This window comes from Silurus aristotelis (genome assembly GCF_946808225.1).
Source record: "Silurus aristotelis genome assembly, chromosome: 22".
Classification (NCBI taxonomy): Eukaryota; Metazoa; Chordata; class Actinopteri; order Siluriformes; family Siluridae; genus Silurus; species Silurus aristotelis.
In genome coordinates, this window is record NC_139595.1 from 7596113 (window position 1) to 7619321 (window position 23209).

At 38.1% G+C, this 23209-nt stretch overlaps 1 protein-coding gene across 1 annotated transcript in view; it reads right to left on the reverse strand.

Annotated features, from left to right (window-relative positions):
* Positions 1-1106: 1106 nt before the first annotated feature.
* Positions 1107-23209, reverse strand: part of sema6ba (sema domain, transmembrane domain (TM), and cytoplasmic domain, (semaphorin) 6Ba) — a 150772-nt gene continuing 128669 nt past the window's right edge. Inside the window, exons 15-17 of the mRNA XM_083525650.1 lie at positions 20322-20399; positions 20185-20243; positions 1107-6803 (exon numbers count right to left, since the gene is read on the reverse strand). Coding sequence (XP_083381776.1) covers positions 5914-6803; positions 20185-20243; positions 20322-20399 — 1027 coding nt within the window. The 3' untranslated portion in view covers positions 1107-5913. The remainder of the gene's footprint in view (positions 6804-20184; positions 20244-20321; positions 20400-23209) is intronic.

Genomic DNA, 23209 nt, shown 5'->3' on the forward strand with positions numbered 1-23209 from the left:
TTGCTGTTTGTGTGGAGTTTCACATATTCTTTCAGATTAGATTTCCTTCAGGTTCTTCATTTTTCTTCTAAATTCCCCAAACATGATAATAAGTCATTTGCTTCGCTAAATAGCCAATAGATATAAATGCAAATGTAAATGAAATGAGTGTCCATTGTGTCCTATGATGTACGGTGTTCTCATCCATGGTGTATTCCCGCTTTAGGATTTCCCACAATTCTTACCACACTCAGGTTATTAAAGATCAATAAATGTATATTTGGTAAGTGAGACCATACCCCATTTTGATCTACATGCTTTTAAAAAGTGAAGTACAGTTTGTATTAACTTTATTAATGTGACTTTTGTATCCTGATTTATTTTGGTATTTTTGGTAGATTGCTTTTAAATATGGAGTGCACAGAAAGATTTTTTGTGTAAAACAAAGGCTTACAATCATTCCAAACCTATCTGTGCTATTAGTTCATACAATATTTATTCGAATTAATTTATCTAAACTATTTTCCGTATGAATAGTAGTGAAAAATTTACTATTGAAGGCCAAACGTTTTTGTCCTAATGCTCTTAATAATGAGGTCTATTATATGCATAATGGATATGCATATGAAGAAATGTTAAAACATGACCGATTTTTCTTTGTGTGATTAATGAGAGATGAAGGAATGGGCTGATGATAGAGTTCGCCTGGTGAAAAGAGTGTGTGCTGAATGGACCGATAGAAAGTTATCATTGTGATTTAAAGTTGTTTTTGAACAAAGGTTTAATCTGCAAAAAAAACTAAACTAAAAAACAAAACAGCAGCAACAAGGAGTTAAAATGCAGTTGACATTACGCAGAATTGGACAAGTCGACTACTGTTTGTGTTAATTGCTCGTTTGCGTTGGGTAACATCAATCTAATTAGCTTAGATATGACGATCTTTTAAAAACAGTTCAAACCGCTTTCTATTCTTTGACAATCACAGTCACACTGCTATGGTGCACGCTGCTATCTCCATAGCAACAAAGATGCTCAATCTTGTCCTGTAGTGGCCTCCGCTCACCACCCAGTGTCAAACTGATGCACGCCGAGTAAATTTCAGAAATCATTCCCACAGGACACTCACACAAACGAACAATCTGTTGTGTTTATTAGAATGATAAAATATCCATGTCGATTTTACAGAACAAAATAAGTCTGTGTTTGTATGTGTCTATGTAATGTGTGTGTGTGTGTGTGTGTGTGTGTGTGTGTGTGTGTGTGTGTGTGTGTATGTATGTGTAATTGAGAGAGGTGTATAAGTGGGTGTTTTTTTAATTACAAAAAAATTGCCTTGTACACTTTGCATACATGTATCTTCTGTACATATGGATGAGAAAACAAGATGTTTGCTTCAAATGTCACTATTTCATCTATGTACAATTCTTTGAGTCACCATACGGATCGTTTTTTTTTCCGTCCCTTCAGTCTGAAATGCCACTCAATTCTGAGTCATCTGAAATTACTGCAAAGAGAACAAAAAGTTTGTTCAGGAAATATTTGTTCACGATTCCTCAGTTCGATCGACATTTAAAGATAAAAAAAAAAAAATCCTTCTGTCATGGTTGAGTAAATTAAGCAGTCATTTCAGATCCCAAAAATAAAACGCTCTTGTGCTTATATATATATACAGTAGTGTTATTGATTAATAATCAGGGTTCGTTGCTGTGCCTTTTTCCCGGAGAGTGTAGTACAGTGCCTCGAGTTGAGGTAACGGTATGGCAGTTGTGGTAAAGGCCCGGCTGAACAGATTTACCAAACAACAGCACTTCCAACTTCAATGTAGCAGGCATGCTACACAAACGGAAATAAAGACACTGGTTACATGATAACAGAAATACACACGCGACTTGCAAGAAGAAACGGAAAGAATTGTCTAAATAAAAAAAAAAACCTAAATAAAAGCAAAACAGCACGACAATAATGACAAAGTTGATGCCTTTTGATACAAACAGCATCCAGTTGAATACAAAGTTACATTTTGGCACTTTAAGTGTGTCATGTTGCAGAACTGATCCACAGAATCTAAGATTACACAACAGAAAATGTTCAATTATCTTTTGCTAAAGTTTTTTTATTTGCATTGCAATGGCACAGAATTATATGCATGAGTGTGAAAAATAGTACAACCTGTTTAGCAAATAGTTGCTAGAATAGTTGAAATCTGACTTGCTAAAGGTGCAGTATGTGTTTTGGGACCAAAGAAATGTAAACCGAAGGCTGAAAAAAACCAAAACTTTGCCAATCAATTGCATGGCAGTATTGCAAATCACAGTATTTTTTTTCTCTCTATGGTTTATTTATTTTGTTTTTTAAATAAATTCTAGAAACAATTTACATGCTGCACCTTTAAGAAGACAGTAATTTGACAGTATTTTGGCAAATATTATTCTTAAAAAAAAAAAAAAGTCATATGTTTAAAGTAAGAAGGTGGGCGGAGCATATTTCTGGGTTCGAAATGAATAAACAGAAGCCTGAACTGAAAAACCTAGCCAGATCAATTACATGGCAGTTTTTTTTAATCACAGTTTTTTTTTTCTAAAACGATATGAATATGGATATTATATGATCATTTCAGGTCTAGAAAACACTTCAAATGGAAATTCAAAGTATTCGAAGTGAACCATTAAGAGGATCATTTTGCGACTTCAGCAGCTTATAAATACTGATTGATCAGATTTTCTTCATAAAAAAATGAGTCAAGTTTAAAAAAACATTTTTAAACTTAAAATATTTTTTTCATGCAATGTCATTATCAGTACCATTTCAACCACAACGCCAACGGAATAGTCATTTGCTTATCGCAGAATACTGAACAGCTGTATATTCTCACATCTGCATTCACTAGTGTTGCACTATGTGACTAGTTTTATGAAAGCATGGAAAGCAACTGTGGTGCAAATGCAGCATTGTGAAAGAAACTGCAGGTCCCTGAACTTCTGACCTATAATTTAAGGGGTCATTGACCTGCATTTCTCAACTACTAGGTTATTTTTCTGTATTTTAAGTCTGGGGTTATTATTGTTGCTTGGGGCAATCATACACATATGAAAGTTGTTCAAGTTGAATTTATAAATGTATAATGTGCTCCCTTAATCAAGTTTGGTCATGCTGCAAGTGTGCGTGTGTGCGTGTGTGCGTGTGTGTGTGTGTGTGTGTGTGTGTGTGTGCGATGGGATTGGAGTGTCAAGCTGCAATTGTTCCAGATGCATGTGATCTCGAACTAAAATTGATGTGTGTGAGAGCATAAGTTGTACTTTCACAGGTGTAGCATATGACAATTTGTATTTGTGTGTTCCTCCTGTATGTGCTTGTGCATGTGTGTGGTCGCACTCTCTTTAACCGTAGCCATATGGTGCCAATATTGCACATCTTTAAAGAATTAACCCTTAAAGACTGGAACTAAGCATGAATGCAGCAGCGTGAATCTTCTCCCAAAAAGCGAGACACTGAAAATGCAGGTGTTCTCCGTGTGTGAGCATTTGTGTTTGTGTGCGTGCGTTTTTATCTTGCAGCACGTGCATTACATATACATTATGCAGATTGCCCATATGTTCAAAAATCTCTTGCTCGCTTGTACGAGTGTGCACCAGGAATTTAACTCCATCGTTTTTTTCAACTATTTTTATCTTAATCTACTGCATATGTTTGTAGCATATGTGCAATTACCACAGAGAACAGTTTCTGAAATCACTTCCTGGAAAAAACAAAACAAAAAAAAAAACACTAACAAAACAATTTACTCCAAACTGACTTATTATACAAGTGTAATGGCAGTTGTTGAACTCTGTCTTGATAGCTGTTTAAACTACGCACCTACTCATATTATGCAAATTTTAAACAACAACCAATACTCTCACAATGTAAATATAAAAAAAGATAGACATGAGAGATCATACTAATAATACAATCAAAATATCTGACCCAAGCCATTCTTATGTAGTTTTAACTTCCTACACTGGAGCTTAAAAGGAAAAGGGCATTCGTGCACCATCAGGCTGAAACTGAGGCACTTCTATGTATAATATGAGCCTCAGTGGTTTAACACAAAATAAATCTATTTTTTTTTTTTGTCCCATCAACTACCCTTAGACCACCATTACAAGTGAGTTTTGAGTAAAATGATTGTCTGTTTCTTTCTTACTTTCTCAGTACTTGCACATATGCAATATGTATCTATAAGGGTTAATTTTTTTCGGATTATCGTGTTAATCTTTATTGAACTCTGTAGTAATCTTGTCAATGTCTCCTTTCTGCTCCCATGCTGCTAAACCATACATATGAGGAAAGTTTTCAAATCCAAAAGACTTTTAAAACAGGTTCTTCTTATGATGAACGAAAAACGCAGATCCTAATAATGAGACAAAACACGGAAGCAACCGAAAAATGGGCTATATAATACAGTACAGGCCAAAGTGTCTCTGAAACACTCAATATTTAATGACATCTCACGCCGGGTTAATCCAATCAGTTTTCCTCATTTGGCACAGTTTTGCTTAGCTCTGTTGTTCATTAGTCCCTTTCTTCCCCTGAGGAGATGAAGACAGGCTCATTTCGGGTCTCTCCTTCTCTTAACTGGTATAAAAAACGAAAAAAACTTGGTGAATACGTCTATGTAGCCTATACACTGTCCATATGAACATTTAGTTAAAGGTCAACACTGCTTTTCTCTTCTGTTTTCGTTTCTGTCCAGTTTTGAGCACGTAATTCACTGTACAACTGTACACAAAAATACAAATGTAAAACATTCGGGAGTCCAAAACACCTCATTCACTTTCAAAACATTCCTTTTCTCTACTGGAGAAGAATCGCTATAAATCGCTGCACATTTTTGTTTAACCCTTTCTGTCTTTTATCTTGCTCTCTTATACTCTCTCTGGCCCTCTGTAGCACAGACTCATAGAGAATCTGAGTTAGCGGTTAAGTCATGTTCGTCCGCTATTTCAGGTATTTTCCGCTCTGCAAACAAGCATTGTCCAGTCAAGGAGATGCACTGCTCCCATCTAATTCTATATGTCCTGCCAGCATGAATACTGCTGATGTGTGGCACTGCATCGTCGGTCAGGAGCGGTGATGCTACTTAAGTGAGTTCAACACTGTAAAACAAAAAGCAATTTATAAAACCAAAAGAAAAATGGGATGGGCTGAGGTATACGCCGCGGCTAGACTGCAGTGGGAATCGATACCTTCGTGCTGTCTCTGCCGACCCTCGCTGAAAGTGTTTTATTACAAGCAGCTCAGAAATCCCCAGTGAACGAGAACACGCCAGCACATTCTCTAAATGATGAGCGAGCGAGCGAGAAAGAGAGAGAGAGAGAGAGAGAGAGAGAGAGAGGGAGAGAGAGAGAGAAAGAGAGAAAGAGAGAGAGAGAGAGAGAGAGAGAGAGAGAGAGAGAGAGAGAGAGAGAGAGAGAGAGAGAGAGAGAAAGGGAGAGCGCGTGTGTGCTTGGGAATTGATATGGACGTCATTAGCCCTGCTGCAGTCACAAATGCTGCAGTTTGTTGCTGTACTTCTGCTTCTGATGAAGGACCAGCGAGGTGTGTTAAGACACATAGCAAGACTTTGAGGGTGGACTGAAAAAGCTGTACTTATATATACATGTGTGTGTTAGCTTGCACTCCTCTGCAGGAACTTGAGCTATGAGGCAGAGAGGAGGCCATTTCCATTTCCAGTGATTGATCATTGCATGACAGAGGGATCTAGATCGAAAAGGAGCTCTGAAAGAGAGAAAAAGGGGAGAGAGAGACAGCCAGAAAAAAAAATTGGAGAAAAACAGAAAGATGTTGGCCAGATCCTGCTGGCACTGCAGTAGCTCTAAAGCTTTACACTCTGCACGTTTTCTCCTTCGCCGCTTCCTTCCTTTTTTTCACAGATCTTTTATTTCCTGTTTTAATTCACTGGCCTGAAGGAGCACGCTCATTGCCTCCCTTGCCCAGCAGGTGGCCGAATTCCGCCAAGTCCATGAGGCCACGCGAGCCGTGCAGAACAGTACGTGCGAGGCTTGCTGGATGCCCTGTGCCTGCAGCGTAACGGTGTCCAGGGGTCGGCACGGCGTGGAAGACGTAGTTCTCGTGGGTCCAGCGCAGAGCCTCACCAGTGTATTCCATCTGTGTGCTGGGTGCTGACACCACCCGCCTCCTGTCAGGCGAGTCCTGAGGTGTAATTGGGTAGTTGTAGTCGCCTGCCGATTTGCGCAGCAGTGTGCCCGGGCGCGTTCCATGTTCACGATACTTGGAGAGAGAAACGTAGCGCTGGCGCTCGAGGACATCTTCATGCCGCCTGTCACCTAGGAGCTTAGAGCTGAGAAAGATGGCCGATGGTGGTGGGGGAGGACATTGGGTGCCTACAGAGTTCAGGTAGGTCTGGCTCTGGTCCCAGCCGGAGCCTGAGTCAGAGAGGCGGAGAGAGGGCGCTGGGCGTTTCTGCTGCAGAGGAGTCTGCTCAGGTGTGGGTAGCAGTCCCGGGTCCAGATCCCCTGCCTTCGTCCAACCATTAGGCATCACAAACAGTGTTTCACCCTGTGGGCGTGGCCGATCTGTCACGCTCAGCACTGAGCCACTGGTGCTGGGCCCCAGAATGCTGCGCTCCTTTTCACTCTTCCGCTGGCTGCCTGAGGAGGAAGATTCACTTCGAGAGCAATGGCGGTGCTTTTGGCTCATAATCCAGCATACAGCTAATCCAGAGAGCGCCGCCCCAGTGGAGAACGCTGAAACAGCGGCCACCACCAGCAGGTTCAGAGTCACTAGGCTCTCTGGTTCGTCTGTAAAACTCTCATGCAGCAGACCTGCAGAGCAGAAAGGAGACAAGAAACCAAATGCATTAAACTTCATACTTAATGTCAAAATGAGCCATCTTAAATTATTCGTTTGATTGCTTGTTTGTTTTTATGAAAAGAAGGAATAGCAGAAAATGTACTTTTCAAAATAGAGGCTCAAAAACTGTATTTTACTCCATGACATGTGTCCTCCATTTGCATTAAAAAACACACAGGAGTTATTTCATGAACATTTGGCACATTTGCAGCCTCATAAGCTGTTGAAAATTTAACTAATAAATAACAGTTATTTATTGAAGTAATAGATTAGAATAAATGTGGTAATCTGTTTAATAATGCATTAAGTTGAAGAATAATTTCAGTGCAAGTGGTCTTGTGAAAGAACAAAGTTGGTTTTACACATTATAATTTTTTTTTTAATTGTTGCTAGATTGATTGGAAGTGGAATCAGTATCCAAATAATATCGCAAGATATCAGTTAGCATAATGTCAGGCACAAATTCTTTTACAATGTTTTCTTAAACTGACATTTAAACTTAAATAATAAGTGAGGGAACTGCAAAGCAATGGTTCACATATAGCAGGATTTTGAGCTTTACTTGTACATTAATGTGAACACTAAATGCAGCAAACATGTGCATAGTTTTAAGTTACATTTAGCTTGTATATACAACATACAAATTTAGATTTAGATGTAAAATGATAATGCAGTGATGTTCTGCGTTACATACAAATATAAATTCATTAAATAAATATATCTAATTTATTGTATATCAGGATTACATCTTTGTTATTGGATATACATACTTTATTAGAAAGACCTGTACCCCTGCTTAGTCATACATGTATGCATCAGCCAGTCACAGAGTAATAAATAAAATCATGCTGACACAGGTCAAGCGCTTTAGCTAATGTTCACATCAAACATCAGAACAGGGGAAAATGTAATGTTCATGATTTATACTGTGGGAAGGCTGTTGGTGCATATGTTGATCTAAGTATTTCAAAAACTGGAGATCTTCTCAGGATTTCACACACAACAATCTCTAGAGTTTGAACAGAATGTTGTGAAAAACAAAAACAAAAAAGTGAGTGGGGTAGTCTGTAGGTGGAAACAGCATGTTGAGAGGTCAGCTGAGAGAATGGCTAGACAGGAAGAAATCAGTAACTCAAATTAGCCCTTTTTATTACCATAGTGAGCAAATAAAAGCATCTCAAAAGACTCTTCACGCCTAAAATTGAGGTGTATTGTAATTTAAACTCCTTAAACTCTTTGTATTGCAATTTAAACTCCTCAATATTGTACAAATGTATTAATATCTTGAACTCTAGTATGACCTGTATCGACATGTTATATAACAAAAACGCTGTTCCCTAGGAATTACAATTTACCAAAAACTGACAGTATACGTAAGTATTGATGAACAGAGTTCATAGAGAGGTAAATGTAGGTTTTTTACAAATCTTATGAAAATACCAGCGTTATTAGGAGCTCCAGCAAAATACTGACTTACTTAACCTTTGGAAGATTAACAATTAAAAAGCAATCAACCATGAGAACTATTGACTTAGCAATCACACAATGCTTCATTAAGACAGCAAGCAGTGCAAACTCCATCTATCAAGTGACTTGAAAAGTCTGTGCAAATGATCAGCTGTATAGAGACAAGAAATATGCATGAGCATGTCAGTATGCTCACAAAGGGAATGCTTTACTGGAGACTTGTCCCATTGCACAGTGTGAATTAAAGCTTTGAAAAACCAGGTGCTAGAACTTATATTCTTGTGCAGTAAAAAAAATCAGCCTCGTTTCTTATCATTAACTAATATTTATTGGATCAGTTTTTAAATAAATGGAAAAAGACGAACGTGTGTATGCAATAGAATGAAATGTAATACTGTATTCTGAAAATTATGCAGTTTTTTTTTCTTCCATCCTAGCACCTTCTTTACATACTCTCTCTCTCTCTCTCTCTCTCTCTCTCTCTCTCTCTCTCTCTCTCTCTCTCTCTCTCTTTTTCTCTCTCTCTGGCATTTCCTGTAATCTTTTCTCTCTGCCATCCTGTGGGACGTCCTTGATTTTCTGCCACCATTTTCTCGATCCCAGATCTCTTTCCTCTTCTCCTCCCCTTGCTCAGTCCTGCTTCTGCTATACCTTACGTGTATGTGTATGTGTATGTGTACGTGTGTGTGGGCTCTCTGAGCTGACCGCCTTAGAAACCAGAAGCTGTACGGCATGGCTGAGTTTCTATTCTGAATCTCATCATCATACGTCTTGCCTGCCGACGGGTTTTTGACTTCTGCCCTGCCGCAGTATGCGCCTGTTATCGACTCAGAGGACACACAATACCAATAAACTTTTTACCAAATGGTATTTTGTGAGAAATATATAGAAATGTAAACATTGTGAGAAATTGTCACAGAGTTAGTGAGATGAACGTACCCACAGACATGCGCTCCCTGATGGAAAGAAGGAAAAGATGTGCTTATGAAGAATAGCAGGGTCATGTATGATTGTACAAAAAAATGTTGGCTGTTGAAACAAACTCTAAATTTACACTAGTCGGCCATAAACGCTTTCATTCAACAGTAGAGAGTGTATCTGTGCATGATTCTGGGTTTATATTGTCTCTTTACACTCCAGTCTCTTTGTTGCTGTCTCTCACCACTCTCAAGTACCTTCAACCATCATCACCCTCCTCTTCACCTCAGTCGGAGGCCTCACTTCACAATATAGCTCTTTAGGGAGCAGCTGAAGCACACTAAGAGACAACAGAGTATTATATAAAAACTCACTCAGATGCTCTTATTGTCATTCTGTCCTGCTGCACGCCTCTCTCTATCTCCGCACCCGCTAGTGCGTCACTTGGTTATCAAAGGATGAAAGGACAGAAGATTTTGAAGAACCTCAAAGAGTTTTTTTTCCTTCTCACTTAGACAAAACGAACAAAAGAGGAAAAGAAACAGGTCTGAAAACTGGTAAGACACATTCCGCTTATGATAACAGTCGGTACTGGAAGCTGAAACCTCTTTCTCGCCACATCTGTTCTTAAAGCCTAGCCCCTGTCCGTCCCCCCTACAACACCCTTTTTAAACATCAGACAACATCAAGAACCACACTCGAGAGAATTACATCTCGGTCTTCAGTCCACATTCGAGGTCACAGACACAGTGATTCTTTGAAGTGAGGGTGCTCTTTGATGTTCGGGGGCCGTAAGGAAAGCTCTGCAGGCTGAGACGCCACTGTATCTTCTATATTACGACGCTTTAATGGCAGTTCAGGCTCCACACCGTCCCTATAAATCAGACTATATGGAGAGTAAGGTGGCCATTTTTAGGCCGCAACATTTCTTTGGCTGTCGAGCCTCCAGGACAGAAGCGAGGCTGCTATGCGTCGGCTCTGGGTCATGGACACAAAGCTCGGTACTCCAGCTTTGCTTACACTTGTGCAGCAGTGAAAAATGTTCTTGCTAGCAGCAGTTTAAGATAAATCTTTCATTTTCATGTAAGATGTTGTTTGCTGCATGTCCTTTTCTTTCACAGTGTCAAGATTTATTATGAAGTACAAGGTTCTTCTCACTCTTAACAGATACGCTCCTGCCATTATGCAGACACAATCGCTTTGGGCTTTACAGCACCAGGCCCCCTCAAAGTAATAACATGTGCTGTCCAATTATATTTTTTTTAACATTTTAAATGAAAATGACTTCTGGAGAAAACTGCATTATGTTCTAAAAAATAATGGCTTTTCATCCCTGGCTTCTTTTACTTTATGAACAGTGGACTATTAGACCTAATATTATTTTAGTGCAATATTGGTCCATTATTTTTCTTTCTGTCTAAGCAGTGTAGCCGAGGTAGCAGCTGTCTGGTAAAATTAAGAGGGTTATACGAATGGCACAAAGCAAAGAAAACGCAAGAAAATGAAACGAAGGCCATTTGTTAAATGCTAGAGTAAGCTGGCAATACACATCTTGCGTTTAACATTTAGTGTGGATAAGCCTGCACTTTATTGGTTTGTTTATTCTGATATAATGTTCAATCCTAGACCTGCTTCATCTTGCACAGCTCAGTTGTTTCCAAATGGATCTCACTGTGTTTATAAAAAAAAACAAAAAAAACAAATACAATCAAAAAAGTTGATATGCAATTAAAAAAAAAACACAAGGGGTTTGGCTTTTTATGACAGTCAACAACGAGGATGTGTGATAACTAGGTTTCAATAACAGCACAAAATTCAGGGTTAAATTGCCAGGAAGGAGCCCAAGGAGGAGGTTTATGGATGTGGTGGGGAAAGACATGGTATATATATATATGGCAGGTATATATATATATATATATATATATATATATATATATATATATATATATATATATATATATATATATATACAGTAAGGAAAATAAGTATTTAAACACCCGGCTATTTTGCAAGTTCTCCCACTTAGAAATCATGGAGGGGTCTGAAAAAACTGTGAGAGACATAATCTAAAAAAAAAATCCAGAAATCACAATATATGATTTTTAAACTATTTATTTGTATGATACAGCTGCAAATAAGTATTTGAACACCTGTCTATCAGCTAGAATTCTGACCCTCAAAGACCTGTTAGTCTGCCTTTAAAATATCCACCTCCACGACATTTATTATCCTAAATGAGACGCACCTGTTTGAGGTCGTTAGCCAACTACTAACATGGCCAAGACCAAAGAGCTGTCCAAAGACACTAGAGACAAAATTGTACACCTCCACAAGACTGGAAAGGGCTACGGGGAAATTGCCAAGCAGCTTGGTGAAAAAAGGTCCACTGTTGGAGCAATCATTAGAAAATGGAAGAAGCTAAACATGACTGTCAATCTCCCTCGGACTGGGGCTCCATGCAGGATCTTACCTCGTGGGGTCTCAATGGTCCTAAGGAAGGTGAGAAATCAGCCCAGAACTACACGGGAGGAGCTGGTCAATGACCTGAAAAGAGCTGGGACCACCGTTTCCAAGGTTACTGTTGGTAATACACTAAGACGTCATGGTTCGAAATCATGCATGGCACGGAAGGTTCCCCTGCTTAAACCAGCACATGTCCAGGCACGTCTTAAGTTTGCCAATGACCATTTGGATGATCCAGAGGAGTCATGGGAGAAAGTCATGTCGTCAGATGAGACCAAAATAGAACTTTTGGGTCATAATTCCACTAAACGTGTTTGGAGGAAGAAGAATGATGAGTACCATCCCAAGAACACCATCCCTACTGTGAAGCATGGGGGTGATAGCATCATGCTTTGGGGGTGTTTTTCTGCACATGGGACAGGGCGACTGCACTGTATTAAGGAGAGGATGACCCGGACCATGTATTGCGAGATCTGGCCAAGGTTAAAAAAGATTTCTGCTGCACTTAAGGTTTCTAAGTGCACAGTGGCCTCCATAATCCTCAAATGGAAGACGTTTGGGACGACCAGAACCCTTCCTAGAGCTGGCCGTCCAAAATAGAACTGAATACTTAGGACCATGTGATATTTTATTTTTAATTTTTTAATAAATCTGCAACAATGTCAACAATTCTGTGTTTTTCTGTCAGTATGGGGTGCTATGTGTACATTCATGAGGAAGAAAAATGAACCTAAATGATTTTAGCAAATGGCTGCAATATAACAAAGAGTGAAAAATTTAAGGGGGTCTGAACACTTTCCGTACCCACTGTATATATATATATATACACATACATACACACACACACATATAATTAAGGTGCGATTACTGCAGCACGCATTTCTGACCATTTTTCTTGTTCTTCGGCTTCTTTTTTCGGCTTCTCCCATTAGGAGTCACCACAGCTAATCATCAGTCTCCATACCCCCCTGTCCTCTTAATCTGCCTCTTTCAAACCAATTACCTGCATGTCTTCCCTCACCACATCCATAAACCTCCTCTTGGCCTTCCTTTTTTCCTCCTTACTGGTGGCTCCATCCTCAGCATTCTTCTACCCCATGTACCCCATGTCCCTCGTCTGTACATGTCCAAATCATCTTAATTCGCGCCTCCCTCACCTTGTCGTTAAAACGTGCTACATGCGTAGTCCCTTTAATAAACTAGTTTCCTGTCCATCCTCTTCACTTCTAATGAAATTCTCAACATCTTTAGCTCAGCTACCTCTGGCTCCATCTCCTGTCTTTTACTCAATGCCACTGTCTCTAAACCATACAACATCGCAGGTCTCACCACAGTCCTAGAAACTTTCCCTTTCACTTTTGTAGATACAGGTAGGTTTAGGTACCTAAACTCCTTCACCTTCTCCACCTCTTCTCCCTGCAACCGCACCACTCCACTGCCCTTCCTCTCATTCACACACATGTACTCTGTCTTACTCCTACTGACTTTCATTTCTCTTCTCTTCAGCGCATACCTCTACCTCTACAGGCTCTTCTGAACCTGCTTCATGCTTTCACCACAAATAACAATATCATCCGCAAACATCATAGTCCACAGAGACTTCTGTCTGACTTTAAAAAAGGGTTTAGAGCCGATCCTTGATGCAATCCCACCTCCACCTTAAACCAGTGTATATTGATGGCACCACAGATAATGTGCATCTAGCAACACCCACAGAATAGGATTTAAACTCATGACCTACAGATCCAAAGTCCAACTCCTTTACCACTAAGTTACCAAGTTATTTTCAAATTAGTCTCTATATCAGCTTGAACTTAAAAATGCCCTTTCTGTAAATGCCCTTGCTTAGAACGAAAAATTTATTTATCTAGTAATGAAGGATCAACAGGAAGTAGATGCAAGTGCAGATATTTTTGATGAGTGTAAAGTTAGTTCTGAAAACCAAATAAAATGCAGAACATGAAAAAGCAAAAACTTAACCAGAAAGAGAGAGAGAGAGAGAGAGAGAGAGAGAGAGAGAGAGAGAGAGAGAGAGAGAGAGAGAGAGAGAGAGAGAGAGAGAGAGAGAGAGAGAGAGAGAGAGAGAGAGAGAAAGAGATATGACAAACAATAACAAGTATAGATGACAAATATTTAATATAACATAAAGTTATAAGTTGTAAGATATAAATAGAAGTTGTGAACGGCAAGTCTATATACAAGTGCTAATTATACTGTGAATGTGAATCAGATGTGCAAACATTCACATGACAATGCGACACAGGGGCTGATCCTGTGGCTCTATGCATAATTATCTAGGCATAATTCTGACCTTACCTATGTCCAGTTTGTCAAATAAGGCCCAACTTTGTGGTACCCCTATGACATGAAGTTCATGTTATTACTTATTTTATAACCGCTACAAACTTTGTTTGTTCTCTCATGAAGTTTGCTGTGCTCATGATAAACTAAAAAAGACCTCCACCCTGAAGACTTTTCTGTACAGGAAACCTTAATAGAACACCTTATCTTCTTGCTGTTACAATCTGCTGATTCCTTGCATAAATGCCAAAGAAACGTTTCGTCACAGAAAACTTCTGCATATCAACAACTGTACACATTTTTAATCCGTTTATGTTTGAGCGTCTGTCAACTAAGTTGCTCTGCAAGTTGTAATTATTATAGAAATTATATTAAAATCAGTACATTCATATAAACCCAGTGCTTGCATTAATAATATTATGAATTTTATGTTCTATACTAATATTATGAATAAACACCAGCTGATCAATCAGATTTATTTAGTTTATTTAGTTTATTTATGATAACATAAATAAACAATAAAAAAGGAACCAAATCAATGCATAAAAAAACCCAGAATGTGACAGAATGTTAAAATGCTGCAAGTAGGAAAGAAGTCAAATTTTCTGCTTTGTTTAACTTTTGGGATGCTCAAAAAACCTACGTACATGCCTGTAAAACTTAACGTGAAATATAAGCTTCCTTTTATTGAGAGCTTTATGAATCTGTTGTTTTATTATGATCGATAGGTCGCATTTCTTTTAATCAATTCTAATTAAAAAAAAGGAGCTCATAATCATGGAGGTTGCTCCTTGTTCATCATGCTTCTGTAACTGATTAATAAAAACAAAAACAACACATTTATGGTTGTGTATAAAACGGCATTCATTAAAGAATTGAAAAAAATGGAACCATAGTCTATAGCCTTAATACCCTGGTCAATTTATTTCATTTATTTTGACATTGCTTATCTTAAACTCTGCAAACAGTGCTCACAGGAGTGCATAATGCGCTGGTACGAGTCTGCGCTTAATTATAATTAATGACACTTTATTACTTGGGTTTTTTTGCTCTACTATCACTTTTAGAATTTGTCATTATCACTTAAACCACATGACTCAAGCTGTGTACAAATAATCTCTTCAACTCTATTGGTAGATGTTTGTTCTTCAATTTATTTTTTTTAGAAGCAGTATGGGTTTTATTGCCGTGTGCTCACAAACACATCAGGAATTTGTCTTTGGTGACAGCAGCTTCTAGATACAACCATAAAAAAGATCTTATATACAGGTATGTGCAAGTGGGAATTCGCAATTGAGGCTGTGAATGCAATGTAATAAAAAATATAAAAATATATCAAGCTTCATCTACTTATATATACCATATATAATTTCATATATTTATGCAATGTGATACATTGTAAATACAAAAGAATAAAGGCTTTTATTTAATTTATGTGTTTTCATATTGCACATGAATGTTAAACAATTCTAATGCATACAAATTCCTTTAGCGCTACCAATCACCTGAGTCAGTTTAAATGCTCATGGGGTGGATGGCCTAGAGGAAAAAACTGCACTTATGCCTTGATGTTCTAGCGCTCAGTTGCACTGTGCAGAAGGCAGCAGTTTAAAGAGGTGGTGGGCTTGGTGTGTGATGCCAATGGTGATTTTAAATGCTTGTTTCCTTACTCCGGCACACACATGATTCTTTTATGATTTTATTTTTATATATTAATTAAATTTTTTACATTACCTTTTTAACTGCAGGGAATATGCTTTCGTTTTCAAATGACCACATATTATTTACATGTGGTATTTACACGTGTAGGCCATAATATGGTGGGAAACATATCAGCTACATCTAAAATATTACCAAATTTCATGCTGAACGGCATTTAACTCACATTTGCACTACTGAACTACTGTATATTCCACACATATTTATACTATATATACTGTATCATATATACATTCATACATTCATACATAACCATATCATGTCATTTTAATATATTATCTTTTGACATGTCTGTATGCATAGTCTTTGCACAGTATATTGTATATTACTATATATACCATATATTTTTACCTACTGCATCTTCTGTACATTATTCACTCTCATCCCTGTAAATTTGGACCTTATACATTATTTATCGACTGCTATCTATTGTAAATAGCCCACTTATGCACTTCTGGTTAGATGCTAACTGCATTTCATTGGCTCTGTACATGTACTTTGCACAATGACATTAAAGTTCAATCTAATTTAATCTAATCTAATATGATTGGATGTAAAATGTATGATTTTTCTGTAAGGCTCATATCAAAATTGCAAACAAAAAGCTTTTAAAGAAATGCTTAAATACATTTACCTAAATTCATTGCTCTTATATCCTACAATTGTTTTATGTTTATTTTTATGTTTTAATCTGAGGTTTAAAAAAACTGTACAGTGTACAATATGGCATTTCATTAGCATTTGCCATTACTCAAAATGTCAGCTGCAGTAATAAAGATTCTAAGGTTTCACATTATAACCTTTAAGGGCAGATGATTTAGTTCACAACAATAAAGCAGAAATGTTTCTGTCTTTTGCAGCTCGCATGAGTTGCCCCAACTGCTGGGAAGATTTCCTCAGCTCTATAATCACCTCGGCAGGGCTAGCATGATAACCAGTTACTCCCTTCTGCTCGAGTGCCCTCAAAGCTCTGGATAGGAAACCCCCTGCTGCTGTTCTACTTCTAGAACTCATCTCAGAATGCTGAGACAATTCAGAAAGCTGCGACGGATTTGGAATTCACACTTCTGGAACTCAGACAAGGCCTGACAGAGAGAAGCTTTTGTGCAGTATGTATTGTTGCATATTTGGATGGAAGTTTAGTCTTTTGATGCATTCTTCTGTATTCTTCCTACTTATAGTGTAACACAGGGTTCCCCAATCACCGGGCCTCGGACCAGCACTGGGCAGCAGATCATTTAGTACCTGGCTGCACAGAATAAAACCTTTTTAATGTTCATGTCAGTTTAATTTTAATGACTTTTGCAGTCTGCAGGGTGTTTTATTTAAAGATATTACCGCTTTTGCCTATGTCAATTTCTTGCACTCATTTCAGTTGCAGTTTTTGTCTATGCATTGATACATTAAGCTATATATATATATATATATATATATATATATATATATATATATATATATATATATATATATATATATATATATGATGCACTGTTGAAAAGTACAAGTAAATACGTAGTTATAAGGCTATGGCAGTGAAAAATGTGCAGACACTGTTGTAATGGTACAACAAGTAGAAGGTTATAAGGCTACGGCATTAAAATAAAATTTGCAGAAGCTGAATAAACATGTACACTAAATATATGTATACGTAAATGTGAAATATTAGGCAGGATGTACAGAAAGGTACAGTAGATACACAAATAAAATAGTAGTATATATACAGTACATTATATATCATTGTAACTAAGTGATTAAATTATAAGATATATAAAATAGTAATATTATATTTATGTAGCTTTGTGTTGTGTTCTAGATTCTAAATGTTATTTAGTGTTGCACCAGGGTTTTGAAGGAACGTTGTCTCGTTTTTACTGTGTACTGTGTACCACTGTGTATAGTAGAAATAACAATAAAAGCCTCTTGACTTGACTTGACTTGATGTGGATTTGTGTTTAGTTATGTGCAGGACCCCTTCGCTGTAGAAAAAATTGTGTGTCTTGTGTTAAACTGGTCCGTGATGCAAAAAAGTTTGGGGACCACTGGTGTACCAGAACACCACTATTTGTACCTCTTTAGTGCTGAAAATATTAATTGGCCATGGTGTGTTAATCATGGGTCAGGAAAATAAGTGCATCTAGATATTTAGGGTTCAGATTTTTTATCTAGCTTGCTCATATCTGACTACTCTCCTGTGCTTGCATGAAAATAAAACCCTCCCACTCACATCCTCATGCATACCTCTTGTCTCAACAAGATGCCCTTGTGAACTTTTCCAGCAAGCATTCTATAAAAAACCCCACATTATCTCTATTCTAAATAATGTATGAATCATCTACTGTTACGTTTCTTACACAGTCACATATACAGTTACAGTAAGCAGGTTTGAATAAACAGGTGCTGAACATTACTATGGTGTTTTTTAAATTGACACTGAAGAATGCTGCCATGGAAACAGCATTCAGGTCTTACACCTGTAATGCTTATTTGTTGGGAACTTTTTTCAGCTACATCTAAACAACACTTTTTCCCCCTGGATTTTTCATTTAACACTTAGCTTTCTATTTTTATTAACACAATATTAGTGCCATTATTTATAAAAGAAAAACTACGAATGACCTAGAAAGCAAAGAATGGCTTATCCAGAGGATTAGAGAATTCTATTATGATCATAATAGACTTCTGTTTGAATTCAATTATGATGCACTACATCCTGCCTCGAACAAAAGGTGCAGGTTCTTTTTTAGTACCTAGAATAATCTAAGCCACACCAGTAGAAAGAGCTGTTTCCAGTTTTTTACACAGGCTTCCACCTGGCTAGAAAAGTCTTTAAATAAATGTTAAAAACCTTTTTGTTTGGACACAATTTGGACACAATTTTTTTTGTTAAATAGCATTTCTTAAAAATGTGCAACTATAGGCAGAAGACGTGGGGTTGGGTGTGTCTGTACTGTATGTAATAAAAAGTATGGTTTGGTTCCTTTAAGCGTCATTGCTTTCCCATGCTTCAAAATTATTATTATTTTTTTTTAAATAGATCACTGGGTTTCGAATACGAGCCACTGAGCATGTATGCTTCCTAAAAGAGTTAGCAGCTGGTTTAATCCATCACTATGCCATGACAGTAAAAGTTGAGAAGAAAACTTGTAAGAGAACATTCTGCTAGGCTTTGCAGAATGCTACTTTTGCTGCTGGCAGTGGTCCAGCTTTCTGTGGCTGCCTCACTAAAAAACATGTAATATCCTTGTCCTGTCTACAATCATAATGTCAACGATTGGCATTTTCTTAAGCAAAGAAGAGGGCAGAGGCAATATAATATTTCATTTGATTTTTGTGCATGCAAGGATGCTGCAAATTGCTGATATTAAACTGGATTTAAAAATTTTTTTCATTACCATAAACTGCAGCATCTTTAACTCACATTCACAGTAAAATTCTTTGCAACACACCCACACACACAGACACACACACACACACACACACTTGAGAACTCTATGACCTCGCTGCACATTTTTTATGTTAAAAAAAATATATATATTTTTTATAATTTTTAAACATTAAAACAAATTTCTAATTAATTGTGACTTGAATGTTTACTTAATTTTACTAGTTTTCTTGGTCATTTTTCACAGTTTCACACTTCTCTCACTGTCACTGAACTTTTATTCAGCAGCAAAACCTTTCTAACTCACTGTCACTTTTTATCTCCATCTGTCTGTCCCTCTCTCTTTAAATTGCTCTATTCCCTGAAGAGTGGTTACTCTATCTTACTGCAGACTGCTGTCAATGCTAAAAAGAATTGTGCAGGGCAGCTTCATCGAGCAAAGGGCACACGGGGTGAACAAAGGCAAAGTAAAAGCGCGCGTGTGTGTGCATGTTTTAGTCTGATAAAAGATCATAAAACTTTTATACATTATGCTATTTTTGTACCTACAAATATGCAAAGATAGTGAGAAATGAAGCATGATGTGGTGCGCGATTACAGAAAAGAAATCGATGAATTACGATGAGATGTGTAACTGTTTGCACTATTGATTATTTTCCTTTAATAGCACATCTCCTTATTATTCCTCTTGGGAATCACAGCCAGCAGTACCAATTTTCTAATGATTAAATAATGAATGAGAATACATTTTACCCATTTGTAATTACAATTAATGTCCTGTAATGTCTAACTTCTGGTTCACGACAGAACTAAACAGATCTTTATTAAATATTACTGTCTTGGTATTAAAATGTATTGATTAGTATACTTACATTTTGTGAAATGAGTTGTTACTATGAAAACGGATTACTAAACTATATTAAAACAGGCAAATTATATAAACCTTTATTTTGCACTATAGCCAACTGCAGTAATGTCATGATTATGCTGCTTTGTGTGTCACCTGCAGACCCTCAAAGCCATAATGTGTTATGAACAGTCCAACACACTGGATAAAATGCACCGCCCAGTTTTATATACTATAGTAAACTAAAACAACTCACCCTCACAGTCTCCAAGATGTGTGGTGTTTCCATACTCAACATCCTGCACAAATGGTAGTCTGCATAAAAAAAGACAAGTCAAATAAGAACTGAAATTATGATGACAGCTTGATATGTATAATATGTTTGGTACTCACCTGGTACCAGGTCTGAGGAGAGAGCAAGTGCTTCCTCTGGTCCAGCCACAGTAAGGATCTCTAGAGGATATACAATTCCTACACACACACACACACACACACACACACACACACACACACACACACACACACACACACACACACACACACACACACACACACACACACACACACACACAAACACCATTGTAAACTCTAAAGTATTAACCATCAACTGCAATTACAACATAATAGCAAATGAATGAAACACAAACAAATGCCAATGAGAAATGCCATAGACACACACAAACACACACACACACACACACACACACACACACACACACACACACACACACACACACACACACACCTTGTCTTACTATCCTTTGGCCTCATATACTATATATATTTTTTGTAAACATTTTTATTGTCCTTGCAAGTTTGTTATGTGTCGCCCAGACACAGAATATATTCTTTTAGAGGCACCCTCAAAACGCCATAAAAGCACTTATATTTTGAAGCACATAATTATTAAAACAGTGAAAGAGAAGGCAGAAAGACAACGTGAAGGTAATTTCAACACTTCTATGCCAAATAATTAGCAGTGTAAAAGCACCTGAAAAGGTTCAAATTAGATCTAAATGAAGTGAAGTGACATAATGAGACATGAAAGAGTGTAGAAAGAAAAGGTCTACGCTGTGCCCAGGTGACAGGGTGCAGTAATCAGACCTTAAGTTTTAAGTGTGATGGCTGACAACCTGGAAGTGTTGCACAGTGTTTAACAGAGATGCCATGGCAATTTATTTTTCAAAGCCAGCTTTCATCCTGGCATGCTCTAAATCTTACTTCAGCTGTCATTTGTCTATGGTTTGTTTCTGACAGACAGAGCAACCAATCCTCCATTTATACACTATCATTTAACTTCTTATAACTACATCAATTTTATTTTGCCTTAACTTATTAATTTATGTTAATGCCTTCCTTATTTTTAATATTCTTTATTTAATGCAAATAATATACAACTGGGTTTCACACAATGTTCTTTATAATACTCTTGATTTTTAATCTAATGAATAAGCATGATGATGCATTTGTGATCAAGAATCCAAAGCTCTTCTGTATGGTGCTCTGGATATAGGCATCTGCTAAATGTAATTAAAAATTAACTACTTATATAACCAGACAGTATATGGTTATATACGTGCACTCCTGACCAAATTTTCTTTGGAGGTGACTTCTGTCAAAACTGCCTTCTACAAGGAAAAGCTTGAGGCCTCCGCACAAGATCTTCGTAAACTCCACAACATCTTCTCTTCACTACTCAACCCCTCTGCTACACCTGCTCCATCCTCCCTGACTGCTAATGACTTTTCCTCCTTCCATGATGAGAAGATTAAGAAAATCTGCCAGACCTTCACTTCCTCCCCAACAATGACTACACAACACAGCCGACAATCCACTACGTCTTTGTCAAGCTTCTCAACCTTAACAGAAGATCAGATACTGCAAGTCATCCAATCTTGCAATCCCACCACCTGTCCTCTGCATCCAATCCCTTTAACTATGCTTCAGACCATCACACAAGATCTCCTGCCCTTCATCTCCACAATCATCAACAGGTCATTAACATCTGGTTATGTACCAACTACCTTCAAGCAAGCAAGGGTCATTCCCATCTTGATGAAACCTGCTCTGGATCCAGCAGATATCAACAACTACAGACTGGTATCACTTCTCTCCTTCCTTTTTAAATCTCTGGAACTCACTGTTTTTAACCAACTGTCTGTCTATCTCTTTCACAGAACAACCTCCATTAACCCGAACCAGTCTGGTTTGAAAGCGGCACATTCCACGGCGCTTTTGGCTGTTTCTGAGAAACTAAATGCTGCTCGGTCAGCCAAGATGTCATCTGTACTTATTTTCCTGGACCTTTCAGCAGCATTTGACACAGTCAACCACAAGACTCTTTTGTCAACCCTCAAAAGCCTCGGTATCTACGGAGCAGCATGGAAATGGTTTGCTTCCTACCTGGAAGGTCACTCATACCAGGTAACATAGAGATGATCCACATCTGTCCCATGCAGACTCACCACTGGTGTCCCACAAGGCTCGGTACTTGGTCTTCTCCTTTTCTCTCTCTATACCCACTCCATTGGTGAAGTCATATCCTCACATGGGTTTTCCTACCACTCTTATGCAGATGACACTCAACTAATCTTTTCTTTTCCACCATCAGATACCACAGCTTCCATTTGGATCTCAGCAGGCTTGACAGACATATCTTCATGGATGAGTGCTCACCAACTAAAACTCAACCCCAGCAAAACAGAACTGCTGGTCATCCCAGGTGATTCATCTCCAGGTCAAGATCTCCAAATAACACTTCATGACTCTCTGCTCAACCCGTCAGCCACTGCTCGTAACCTTGGGGTAACTATGGACAATTAACTGTCCCACATGTCACTAATGTGGCTCGTTCCTGTCAATTTCTTCTCTATAACATCCGAAGGATTCAACCATTTCTGTTTACACAGGCTGCTCCGGTGCTTGTTCAGTCTCTTGTCATTTCAAAACTCGACTACTGCAACTCTCTGCTGGCAGGTCTTCCCCTGAATGCTGTTCGTTCACTGCAAATGATCCAAAACGCAGCTGCATGGCTTGTGTTCAATCAGCCCAAGTTCTCCTAAACCACCCCACTGCTGCGCTCCCTTCACTGGCTTCCAGTAGCTACAAGGCCAAAAATGGACCAGCGCCATCTTACCTCAGAGACCTCATCACATCTCGCACTGCACCACGCTGTCTGAGATCCTCCAGCACTGCTTGACTGGTACCACCTTCTCTCAGAATGAGAGGAAAGTACACTTCAAGGCTCTTCTCTGTTCTGACACCGAGGTGGTGGAATGAAC